Source organism: Nannobrachium achirus (genome assembly GCF_963921795.1).
Source record: "Nannobrachium achirus genome assembly, chromosome: 16".
Lineage (NCBI taxonomy): Eukaryota > Metazoa > Chordata > Actinopteri > Myctophiformes > Myctophidae > Nannobrachium > Nannobrachium achirus.
The window spans coordinates 25107180-25120037 of record NC_137823.1 but is presented as its reverse complement, the minus strand read 5'-3'; the positions used below and the strand labels follow the sequence as shown (position 1 = coordinate 25120037).

At 43.8% G+C, this 12858-nt stretch overlaps 1 protein-coding gene across 1 annotated transcript; it reads left to right on the top strand.

Moving 5' to 3' along the window:
- Nucleotides 1-1387: 1387 nt before the first annotated feature.
- Nucleotides 1388-2290, top strand: LOC308300924 (claudin-20-like; the record flags this gene model as incomplete). The annotated part of the gene is made up of 1 exon (XM_080744821.1): nucleotides 1388-2290. The coding sequence occupies one exon, from the start codon at nucleotides 1388-1390 to the stop codon at nucleotides 2288-2290; it is 903 nt and encodes a 300-aa protein (XP_080600947.1).
- Nucleotides 2291-12858: the final 10568 nt, after the last annotated feature.

Below are 12858 nucleotides of genomic sequence, written 5' to 3'. Positions count from 1 at the left end.
CGTTCCATTCGAGTGGTCGTTGACAGTTGAAATACAAAAGATAGGTATAGAGCATCTTTTATGGGACGTCGTGAAAGGGATCGAATTGTATTTACAGTTGCCAAGGAGACGAGTGGATGGGAGGGTGGTTACGCGGCGTGAATCTGCATCTACCCCGCATTTTGTTTTTTCACCTTCCTTCCTCTTGTCTCCTGTCTCTGTCCTCAGATTTAACCTCTCCAAAGCATCGCAACCACCACACACCGCCCAGGGACCAAAACAGGTGAGAAGATATTTAATGTTTTAGGAAGTTTATTTCAAAAATATATAATAAAAAAAAAGGTTTATTTTTTACATTCTTCAAATTTCCAATATTATTTTACATTTATTCTTGACCCATCATTTACGTTCAAATGCATTTAAATCTGACTTGTATTTGTAGAAAAAAGCATCGCAGCTTTAGTTATAATCTCTTCAAAAATGGGGAACAACTAAATTGTAAAAGTAATTCTCAATATTTAGTAGTTAAAGTGATAAAAGAGTGACCCACCTTAGATGGAAAGCACTAATCAATCAGATAAATAGAAAAGAGAAACCGCTTAGAAGGCACATTAGTCCAGTCATCCCTTGTGAGCCAGTTCCGCATTGAACGAGTGTATTATACTTTATAATTGACTCGATGATCACTCCATAACGGGATAATCCACCTTCTATCCAGAGAAATCCAGACAGCCAGTCGGACAGTCAGTCAACCAGCCAGCCTGTCAGCCAGCCAGCCAGCCAGCCAGCCAGCCAGTCAGTCAACTAGCCAGCCAGTCAGTCAGTCAGTCAGTCAGTCAGTCAGTCAGTCAGTCAGTCAGTCAGCCAGCCAGCCAGCCAGCCAGCCAGCCAGTCAGTCAACTAGCCAGCCAGTCAGTCAGTCAGTCAGTCAGTCAGTCAGTCAGTCAGCCAGCCAGCCAGCCAGCCAGTCAGTCAGTCAGTCAGTCAGTCAGTCAGTCAGTCAGTCAGTCAGCCAGCCAGCAAGCCAGCCTTTCAGTCAGTGAGTCAGTTTCAACTCTGAGTGCCCCTCTCTCACCGGTCCAGCCCCATGTGTCTCAGCTGTGTGTTCGTCACGCTCACTCGCCTCAGTTCAATTCTCATTTTGCCTTTTTATTGCAGCCCAGTGGAGCCTGTACTGAGGAATTATCTCCTGTCAGGAGGACTGGCCAGATAAGCGAGGCTGGTTGGGGGGAGGGAGGGAGGGGTGGGGGGCTGTTTCACCAGAACGACGCCGGGCCACCACAAGGTTGAAGTCGCCTCGCCACACCGCCTGAAGGAGGAGAGGAGGGGAGGGGAGGGTAAAGAGGCAGTTCGCCGCATGGTGCGCCGAAACGAAGCCGGGACGACCCTCGCCGGAACTCGCTAAACGATGCTGTCCTCCGCGCTCCAGATCCTCGCCTTCGCCCTGGCGCTGCTGGGCGTCCTTGGCACCACGGTGGCCACGCTGCTCCCCAACTGGAAGGTGAGCGCCGACGTGGGCTCCAACATCATGACGGCCATCTCGCAGATGCACGGCCTGTGGATGGACTGCACGTGGTACACCACGGGGGTGTTCAGCTGCACGCTCAAGTACTCCGTGCTGGCGCTGCCCGCCTACCTGCAGACAGCGCGCACCACCATGGTGCTGTCCTGCATGGTGGGCTCCCTGGGGCTCTGCCTGGCCTCCCTGGGGCTCAAGTGCACTCGGTGGGGCGGCAGCCACCGCGCCAAGGGGCACACGGCCGTGGCGGCCGGGGGCTGCTTCATCCTGGCCAGCGTCCTCTGCCTGGTGGCCGCCTCCTGGTACACGGACGAGGTCATCACCAGCTTCCTGGACGTCAACGTGCCGGAGAGCAGCAAGTATGAGCCCGGCTGTGCCATATACGTCACCTTCATCTCGGCGGGCTTCCTGCTGGCCGGGGGGTTCATCCTGTGCCTGTCCTGCCCCGGGAAGAGGGACACAGGAACGCTGGACGGCCTCACGTCGCCCTCCGGCGATCCGGGGAAACTTCTGGAGCAGCTCCGCAGGGAGAGGCTTCAGCGGGAGCTGCTGGAGCGGGAGCGGGAGAGCGAGGGGAAGCAGAAGAAGGACGGCGAGGCGAAGCGGCGCCTGCAGGAGGAGTTAAACGGGGACAAAGCGAGCCAGACGGAAGACACTCGGGAGGAGTCGACTTCGGAGGAGGGTGACCCTCACGTGGAGAGACATACGCCGAGGAAGCAGCAGTACTACTCTCCTTCCAGAGTCCCTCCTAAAGACTTGAAGGCCGGCTACACGCTCAAGCACTACGTCTAAAAGCCTCAAGAAGCTCCGCAGTTGTGGAGCGGCAGACGTGGAGAGACTTTACAGCCGAGCCTTTCTGGCTTTCTGCTTTTTTTTGTTGGGAGAGGGGTGAGTGTGTGTGTTGAGGGGGGGTGGAGTGGGGTGGAAATTACATGGTGACGAGAAGGGGGCTGAGGGGGAGGAGGAAGGTAATCAGCTTGACGGCCTTATCTCCTACTCTCGTCTGTTCCTCCCTCCAGCATGACTGAGAATGGTAGGTAATTACAAAGCCGCCGGAAAACGACAGTTTGATCGCGGATTTTGAATTTTGTTTCGCAGACCAGCGTCAGACTGTGTGGACTCGGTCGTGGCCGTAAAAAGTAGCTATACGCAGGAAAAAACAGCACGACAACGCAGAGGGAGAAAGAGAACTGTCGTAAAAAATTCACAAAATGCAGCAAAATCCTGTGACAGGATCCTTTATAAAAGACAAAAGTGCCACGATGGCTTTTCCATGCCAAAGGTTTTTGAACAGAAAGGTAAAAGTGCAGCCCCTGCTGCTAATAATTTCATCTCAGACCTCTGCATCACAACTTCACCTGTCAGTAAAAGGAAGACGTACAAGCCATCAATGTCCAGCTTTAGGTGCTCTTTTGCCTTGGGAGATTAAAAAAGAAATAATAATGATCATTTTCTATGGCTCAACAACTGACTGATTTAGGTATCAGCTCTATGCATGCTGTCAGAGACTTATTCTAAATGCTGCTTTCTGCTTAGTTCATAACACCTCGCTACCAGAGACTGTGCCTATAAATACGATAAAAGAACATATTGTTTAGAATGCAGATTTTTGGAGAAATGGAAAGAAATAATCCAGTCCATGTTTTCCTGTAAACCGTGCAGGGGGAGCAAGGTGCAAAGCAGCGTATAGTGAGGTAATGATGCTCTTTGCTTTCCCATTATCGTCTCAGCGCGGTTGAATGAACACCGGTCATTCAATCTACTCGCACGCGCACACACGCGCATGCACACGTGCGCACACACTCTCACCACATGTCTGATACGGTGTGATACCACCCCCCTTCAGCTGTGAGAAATTGTCTCCCTGTCATTTTTCATGCTGAAGCGCAGTCTGCAGTTTGTCCATGTGTGAATGCTTAATTTTATACCGCGTCGCCGAGGTGTTGTGCGATGGAGTCACGCGCCAAGAATATCCGATCTACAAGCTCACAATGTGTGGCATCCACGTGACATTGTGGGCTGGTATATCTGCTATTTCAGACGTGTATAAATCAGGCTTTCACTGTTTTTCTGGCTCACAATAAAGAGCAGATTGTGTGTTCTGGGGGCCTGCCGCCTGGATGCAGGCACACCGAACCTTGATTCTGCCTTTGCGGGGGATTTTGCCAATGCTTTTCAATGGGAGCGGAGCAGTTTGTTGCGAGTATCAAAGTTCGGTGTGACTGCACCCTAACTATTAAAGGACCACTTCGACCATTTTTAGCCTATCTTAAATGTTCCTCACTACTACTGCTCATTAAAAGATGGCACTATTTCTGTCCACAAGCTGTGTGTCTCAGAGGAGGGCTGTGAAGTTCAGCCGTCTCTCAAGACAGGCAGCAATTCCTCAATCTTTGAATGCTACATATTATTTCTGAATTCCAATTCTCCGATTTCTGCCTCCTCGCTTCCTCCGTCATCTGTGTGCTCCAGCATGACGGTGATATTTGTGACCTATCGAAATATGTGACAATCGTGTATTGTAGACATCACATAACGTCAGTGTCCGAACGTAAATCATTGCAGTTTGTTTATTAGCAGAGGTCAACCTATAGCGGTATTTAGGCCGTGTATTTAAAGAAGTTATGTGAAGTCCATAAGATGGTTACATATTTCGGCAAGTCACCAATTTCACACCACCATGCTGATGGACAGAGATGACAGAGGAAGAGAGGAGGTGGAAATTGGAGTTGGAATTTGGCTGCAGTCTGTGACTATAGCCTTCGCCTGCTGAAAGCCACACACAGGATGCTGTCATCTGTTTGCCATTTCCGTTCAGGAAAATGCATTTATATCTTTAAAATAAATTTCTGAATTTCCACTAATTTGATGTACAGGACAGATTTATGCTACTGCAAACTCTAAAGACAAAACGGAAGTGGGGAGTGGGTGGACATCGACTTTACAATCTGCTCAGCATAAATGTTAAGCAGACTGTATGCTCAAGAAACCATGCACAGTTCAGAAACCTGTCTAACAATTACATCATCGATAGGCAGGTTTCATCATTTCAAACATGATTTTTATAGCATAATATGTCCCAGAAGAGAAAGGCTGTTTCTATTAGCTTGGAATCCCCATCGATGATGTCTGGTAGGAAGGTTTCTGAACTGTCCACAGGCTCAGAGGGAGATTGCATGTGCCATCTTTTAACCAGCATAATAGTGAGGATTATGACAAATGATATGAAGTTTGAAAATGAGAAAATGAGTGATGTTCTCCTTTAAAGGTAGCAGGGTTAGTCAATGAAGATTTCACCCACTTATTAATTATTAATGATTATGTAATGTATCCACTAATCTAAAAAACTATAGTATATTTATAAAAAGAAATACAATCACTTCAGTGAGAGAAATGGATATTGAAATAATGTTCACTCAATTTCAGTGCAGTTTTGACGGATTTGTATAGGGAAGATTTGCTGTACAAAGCCATGCAGCCATGCAATCTATGCACGTAGGCTATGCATGCACGCACACACACACTCACGCGCACACACAGGCAAGCAATCACGCACGCACGGACATAATGGGGCTAATTTACCATGGACTGCTATTAGCCTTCTTTTGGCACCTGTCCCATCCCGCTGTTGATGAATGAATGAAAGAATCACCAGGACCTCTGCTCTGCTCCTCAATGGAGACCTCCAACCTACAGAATACACGTTCACACAAAGAAAGAAGAAAGGTGGAGGTGGAAAGAAAATCTGCAGTGCCATCAACCGTGTGATTGTATCTCAAAATCAATTACAACCACCGAACCAAGCATTGTAGCCTATTGGTCCATGTAGCCTAAAAGAATGCCTAAAATAGGACCTCGCAGGCATGCATCGATGTAAAAACGGTGTTCAGCTTTTGATGTTTGGCAGAGGTGCCACGAAGTCAATTCACCCATTTATTTATTTGTCCATATTCTTTTTAATATTTGTAATATTTATTTATCTCATTATATAAACACCATTGCATCTCCAAAATAGGCTAGGCCTACCTCAAGAATGTAGCCTACTATCCTAGAAATGTACTTTTTGGATTATGACATCCACGTGGTTTTCAATTAGCCCATCGTGGCTGCTCCTAAATCCTATCAGTCAGCGCTGGTCATTGTTCTCAAAGCATCTCCAGGAATGTTTTAAGAAAGGAGAAAATTAATGATGAACATGTGAATTTAAAACGCTTGATTTGACAACCGCTATATTTTCCTGTCTTGTCACGTAATGTGTTCTGTGTTCCAAATGCCTCAGGCCTATATATCTAGATTGTATATACAGTAGGCTACCTAGCCTAAAGTCCTTAGTGTTAATTTAACCAAATTTCTAAATGGAACACAGCACTCGGTCCGTGTTAAATTAGCAGTGATGGTTTTACTGTGTGTAGAGAAAAAAAGAAACAGCCAATTAAATGCAATTAAATGCTAAACTAGTGACACCTGCTCTTGTAGGAGGGCATAGGCGTTGCTTTAATTTATGTAAAAAGCATTCAAATTATACCCGATTTGGAATTGTGATGTTTTACCCTGATAATATTCCAGTAACAGCCAGTCACTCATATAGGCGGCCTATCTGTGTCCGTTTTAACCCTTAATGATACAGTGGCAAACAAATACTACAAGGGCTGAGACAATGGAAATGATTAAGAGTGTTATTCCAAAAATACCAAATTTGATTTTAAACTGTATAGGCCTATCACCTAATATTAGTTTTGTTCAACATTCCAAAAAAGAAAAATACAGTTGACAATATAATGGCATATCATGTAAATCTCTTAACATTTGTTCAAACTTATATATTAAATATATAGGCAATATTCAATAACAATGAAATAATATTTACAGAGTTTAATTTGATTTCGGAATGAAACTCAAATGTGTGTGTTTTTATTTTGGGGAAATCCAATAATGAATGTAATTTATTAACAGATGTTTATCATTCTAAAAAGGACATTTTGTTTGTTTCAGATAATAAATCTGTCTCTGAGTTCCACTTTTTTGTACAACATTTAGCTCATTTTAAAGCTTGGTTAAATTGTGCTTTGCTATTTCAAAACATGCTTAGATCACGCACTTTTTGGCTGTCTACGTTTTACAAGGAGAAGCAGCGCATGGTTTTCAAACATGTTCATGTCAAGGACCCCCAGATTGGATTTACATTCTTGATGACTGTCTGCAGGTTCTAAAACAATGTAATAAACCAGGCCTATAAGGCCTATACTTACTGTTTGTGTTCGACCGCTTGACAAAAAGTGCGGACCTCTCTTGCAGTTCTCGCATAGCCTATATATTTGTGCATAAACACGCACGCCGCGCGCGCGCGCGCGCACACACACACACACACACACACACACACACACACACACACACACACACACACACACACACACACACACACACACACACACACACACACACACAGAATATCACCTGTTCTTCTTATAATAGCATTGGCAATTTGGCATAGATTTGAAGGAGGCTTTCTTTAGGCTACTGACTGGTGATAGATTATTTTACTATCAAGATATTTATCCTAGGCCTATATTGAATATATCTGATTTGGTCTGCAGGACAATAGACTACAGTAGATATATTAGCTATATCATATCAAGTTAAATGCAGTTGTTCATTTCTCCCCGAAAGCACTGGAGGAATTCCGATATCTATTTATTGATTATTATTATTGAATTAATAATAATTATTATTATAGCTTAGCACAATAACATGTTTTGCAGCATGCAGACCAAAGTAATTACTAGCCTATATCTGAATTAGAAGGCAAAACTCGCTGTAAACGCCAAAATAAAATACAATTCATTGCAGTTAATGTCTTACCATTTTTCTATGACAGAACATGGATTTGCTTCTTGAGAGACATAATCATTACTGACTCAACAGTCCACTGGTTAATAGTGCACACCTGTAGACTACTAATTAAAGGGTCTCCCTATCTCAAAGGTGATTTATTTGAGTCAATTACAATTTCTCATCCTACTGTGAACTAGCAGCAAAGTGATCCGTCTCGCATGAATGATAAACACCGAATGATAGTATTATAATAAGTAACATATTATGTTAAAGTTTTGAAGTTTATAATAGGTATTATAGCCTACCCAAAGAAAATGTACACAGGGAGGGACCGGAGAGCAACACATCTGGATCTGATTAATGTGATATAATATGATTTCAGTTCCCTCTGCAGGTTGAAAGGTGTAACTACACTTATGTTTAAGCATGTGCTCCCACTGTAGTGGGATTGGGAATTAAACAGATGCAATCCCGAATGAAATTTGATAGAAAGGCTAGAAAATGTACTAACGTGAGAATTCAGTTTCACATCACCGCGGTAGAACTGAATACACAAAGTGAATACACACAATCAAATAAATAGTTCATATAGAGTAAAATCATGATTATTGTTGTAGGCTACTCTACATGAACTGAACTCTGCTATTTATTTGCTGATTTAATCATCACAGAGGATTAGGTTTACTGTGTTTTACTTATTTTTTCATGCGTGATTTGTTGACATATAGGAGGTCTATAGCTCTGGTCCATCGCTTTCACCTCCCGCATTGCTCCCGGTGAGCAATGCGGGAGGTGAAAGCGATGGACCAGAGCTAGGAGGTCTACATGTTCACATCACACTGTTAAGAGTTACATGATGCAGAGCAGACAGAGACAGTGTACAAATATAGGTCTATTATCATTGTGATTTATTTATTTACATCTCAACACACTTGGGCATAAGCATGAGGTAGTTTTTCCCCCTCAAAATAACAAGAGACCGTGGGGCGTGGGCATAGACGCCGAATTATGTGTGCGCACTCGGGGGCTAAATCCTTGCCTGGCGTTGCTCACTCATTCACACACTGCGGTGTAGACGGTGTGGATGAGTCGGTCTGGCTGGCCACCCGAAGCTAATTCCTACCTCAAGCTTCAATGATGTGAAGTACTACATACACCGGACCAGTAGGTGGCGGTGTGCACCTTTAAAGTAATGGTTGCAACCATCCAGCAGGGTTGTCAACATTGGACTGTCAGAATCCAGGAGATTTATTTTTGGGGGGCGCGCGGAACTCCCCAACCGGGGTCTGGGGGGTCCTCTCCCCAAAACGTATTAATAGATATTTTTTCCTGTGTTCTGTTGAATTTTGTGCATGTTTGATACATTTATCAGGCTTACTTTACTAGCATGGGTACAATTTCAGCCTTAAAATGCCAAATGTTGTTGTACAGATTTGATGACTGAAGCAAAAGGACATCTTTAATAATGATTTCTCATCTTTAAGTCATTACTTAAGTGAATATCTGTATGATCTTTCTTGCATGCAATGCCCCCACCCCTAAAGCGGGGGGTCTGGGGGTCCTCCCCCAGAAACATTTTAACATAGTAGATGTAATTTCCTGTGTTCTGGTGAATTTTGGGAGTTTGATACAAAATCCAGGAGAAATCCAGGAGATTTGCCAATCCAGGAGACTCCCAGGAGAGGGGTTCAAAATCCAGGAGACTCCTGGGAAATCCAGGAGAGTTGACAGGCCTGCCATCCAGCCATAAAACTCCAATAACTTCACACAGCGTCAGTAGCTGAAGTAGACTATCAGGTAAGTCTGTAGGATACAACAGCAGTGACAACACAGAAATGTGTGTGGCGTGGAATCAATCGGCAAAACGACTAAATTGTGGAGAAAAAGGGGGTAAAATAAATTGGCTACTTTATAAAAAGAAGAAAAAGGTAAACAGAAATTGAACACAATGCTCAATACTCTTGAATTTGTATGAATGAACTGCATTGACTGAAAGTGATAGAATACAGTATACATCCTATTGCCTTAGGGTACAGATTTGACCAACGGTGGACGTTACAAACATAACATCTGGACTTGCAAGGCACACCGTTGCTCTGGTCTGCACCAAACTTGGGCTGACAGGTAAGGGAACCATTGCTCCAATCCACACCAAAGTTGGCACAAACATTGTTCCGGGGTCTGCCATTGGAATAGGCACACCAAGGGCCACAGGTGCAACGTTACTCCAGTCTGCCCCAAAACGGGTACAACACTGTGTTCAGGGATCTGCCATAAAATAGTCAGGGACACGTGTGCCCCCCAGGGGCCCCAGGTACAGGCTATTGCTCTATTCCGAGGAGCTACTTCCATGGCCTATTGGCAGCACAAGTGGAGCTGATCGGTCCAGCTTTTTTACCAAACAAACAGCAGACAGACCCTTTTCTAGACAACTTACCTCCTACAGAGCCATGCTGTAAAAACATAAAATTAATAATTAATGCCTGATCATTTTATCTCAGACAGATTATTTGTTGTCATCTAAGTCTTCTTAGAATCTAAGAAATAACACAAAAATGTGATACATTTTATTATTCAATTAACCTAAATCCAGAAGATGAAGTCTTAAGATTACAGGTTCTAAATATACGTTTCGATATACAGTATTTTTGGTTAATTTCCCCGCCCTAATCTGAGTTGAGCACTGCATTTCTTTTTGGCCTTCCTCTGGGTCTACCTGTGGGCCTTTTACGCCATTTCTTTGTACGCTTGTTCAAATTCTCTCTCGTCTCCTCCTTCTCGGGGTTGTACTCTGTGTCTTTCTTACTTTGCTCATCCTCAGTAGCATTGTTCTCCATTTCATTCGTCACATCTAATTCAGCCTCGGAGCCGTTCCTTTCCGTCTCCTTTCCTGTGTCGGGGGGGACGTGTCCATGGTAGCGCTGGACGTGACTCTTCAGGCTAACGTTGTGATTAAAGCTCCGATCGCACTGTTGACACTGGTAGGGTTTCTCTCCTGTGTGGACGCGCATGTGAGATTTCAGGTGGCTCTCCTGGCTGAATGAGCGTTGACACACCTCACACACAAACAGCCTTACTCCCGTGTGCACAGCCATATGCCTCTCCAATTTAAAAGGACAGGGAAACTCCATGTTACATACGTGACAGTGGGGGCCTCTGTGACTCGCTATCCGGTGGTCGTGGCGCTCTTGGCGCTTGGCAAACACCTCCGGACAGTCGGGACACGAGTAGGGTTTCTCTGCAGGCGGATGACACTTCTCGTGTGCGACCTTCTCTCTCCTTGATTGGAAGAGTTTGAGGCAGAAGGTGCACCTATGATTGTGGCGTCCCTCGTGGACCCTGCGGTTGTGGATTTTCAGCGTCGTCTTGGAAGCAAAAGAATTGCCACATAAATGACAATTAAAGGGCTTAAGTTTGTATACCTCACACGTGTGAGTCTTTGTGATTAACTTTCCGCATTGGGGACAGAGTTGGCGTTTTTGGCGTCCATCAAACTCTTCGTCTTCATCGGGCTCATCAGTACCTGAGTAGGGGTGCAACAGTTAAACTAATAGATTTAAGAAAATAAATGTATAAAGCAATCTATGAATAATCTATCCCAATTTTGGGCATGTCATTATAGGCAAATTCAGTTCAAAGCCAGTGAAAATAGCCGTTCTACAAGGTCACAACGTGTCACATCACAACACGTTATGAGCTTGTAGATCTGCTATTTTTACTATTTTTCCACAAAAATCATTGTGCGATGATGTATAAAACAGCCCATAAGTGGTTAATCAATTTGTTAATACAGTATATCAACAAATAACAAAAAGCAATCTGTCGTCTCTGTCGGGTGGAAACCACATATGTCCAAAACAAACTTCCGGATTAAAAAACAACAAGCTCAAAACACGTTGCTTTGCGCCGTGTTTAGAGCTTGCAGATCTGCAACTTTTGCGTGACGCTGTATGATCACGTAGTCGGTTGTTAATTTACAAAAAAACTAAACAAAACAAAAAAGTTAGAATATGGAGATAAGAGGTTTCTGCCCGACAGCAACACGATAGAATAATTGATGAGAACAGTTGCAGCCCTATACCTGGTTCACTGTCCGTAAATTCGCTATCCATATTGTATTGATCCTGGGGATCAAAATCACTGTCAGAACCGTTGTCAGGGACCATCTCTTCTTCATCCGAGACCCAGTCCTCTGAGGGCACTACCTGTAAAACAAAAAATAAAATAAAAAAAAAGGAAAAAAGCTGTCAAGATAATAAATGACCCCTCTCATCCACTCCATAGGGAGTTCAATTTACTTCCCTCTGGTAGACGCTATAGAACAGCTTGGGCACACCGTAGCCGTAATATTTTTAAAAATTAATTTATTCCAAATGCCATTAAGGCAATGAATGATGTCATGTTTCGCTGATCTGCCTGTCTTTTCTTCACATATGCCACTGTTGTCCTTGTTGCGTGAAAGATGCTTTGTGTGTAATTGTTTGTTGATGTCATCTGTTGTTTTAAATGTTGAATGTATATGAGACTAAAGACAAATCTCCACACTGTGGACAAATAAATGAAACTAACTAACTAACTAACAAAACTAGAACTGCACTGCCAACTTGCGCCTACTTGTGCGCCATGAGGTGCCCTCACCACTGGCATCACCAGGAATGCTGGTCCCTCAGCCAGAAATGCTGGTCACTGATTGGGCTACAGGCTTAAACACACACGGCTACCTAACTACATACGTAAAGAGCTGAACTCAACTAAATCGATCAGTCTGAATAACCACGTAATCCTGTATTATACTTTGTTGTACAATGATGTCACACAAAAATAGTGAAAATAGCAGATCTACAAGTTCACAACATGTCACGATACGACGTGGTGTGACCTTGTAGATAAGCAGATTTTCACAATTAAAAATAATAATTCTTCATCGTAATCAAGGCAGAAGTTTGAAATAATCGTTAAACAGTTTACCATTTTTCCATTTTTTATTTAATGTTTCTTCATTTAAAACAAAGGTTCTCTTATATGGGGGACCTTGGCAAGAAATCTTGTCAGATAAACATCCATTTGGAGGTCTTTTACATGAAAATGTTTCAGAACCAATGTTATATCCTAGCATTTAATTTGTATACATTTTTTGTGCTGCTTGTATTTCTCCTCTGCCACCTTACATGAGATAAGATATACCTTCTATGCCTCCTCTATCCCTTTCTTCTCACCTCCTCTCTTCCATCTGCATTGCTCTCCTTCTCTTCTTTCTCTTTCTGCATCATGTACTCAGCGATCAGGTCGGGACACTCCAGGTTCTCTTCTGGTTCCCATGTGCTTTCCTCCCTGCACACACACAAAGGAACACAACACACAACACACACACACACACACACACACACACACACACACACACACACACACACACACACACACACACACACACACACACACAAGAGACCCATTAACAGTGATCACAAGACGTTCGTGAGATCTGATGTTCATGTGGAGTGACCGCGCCGAGACGGACCAATTGGGAGAAC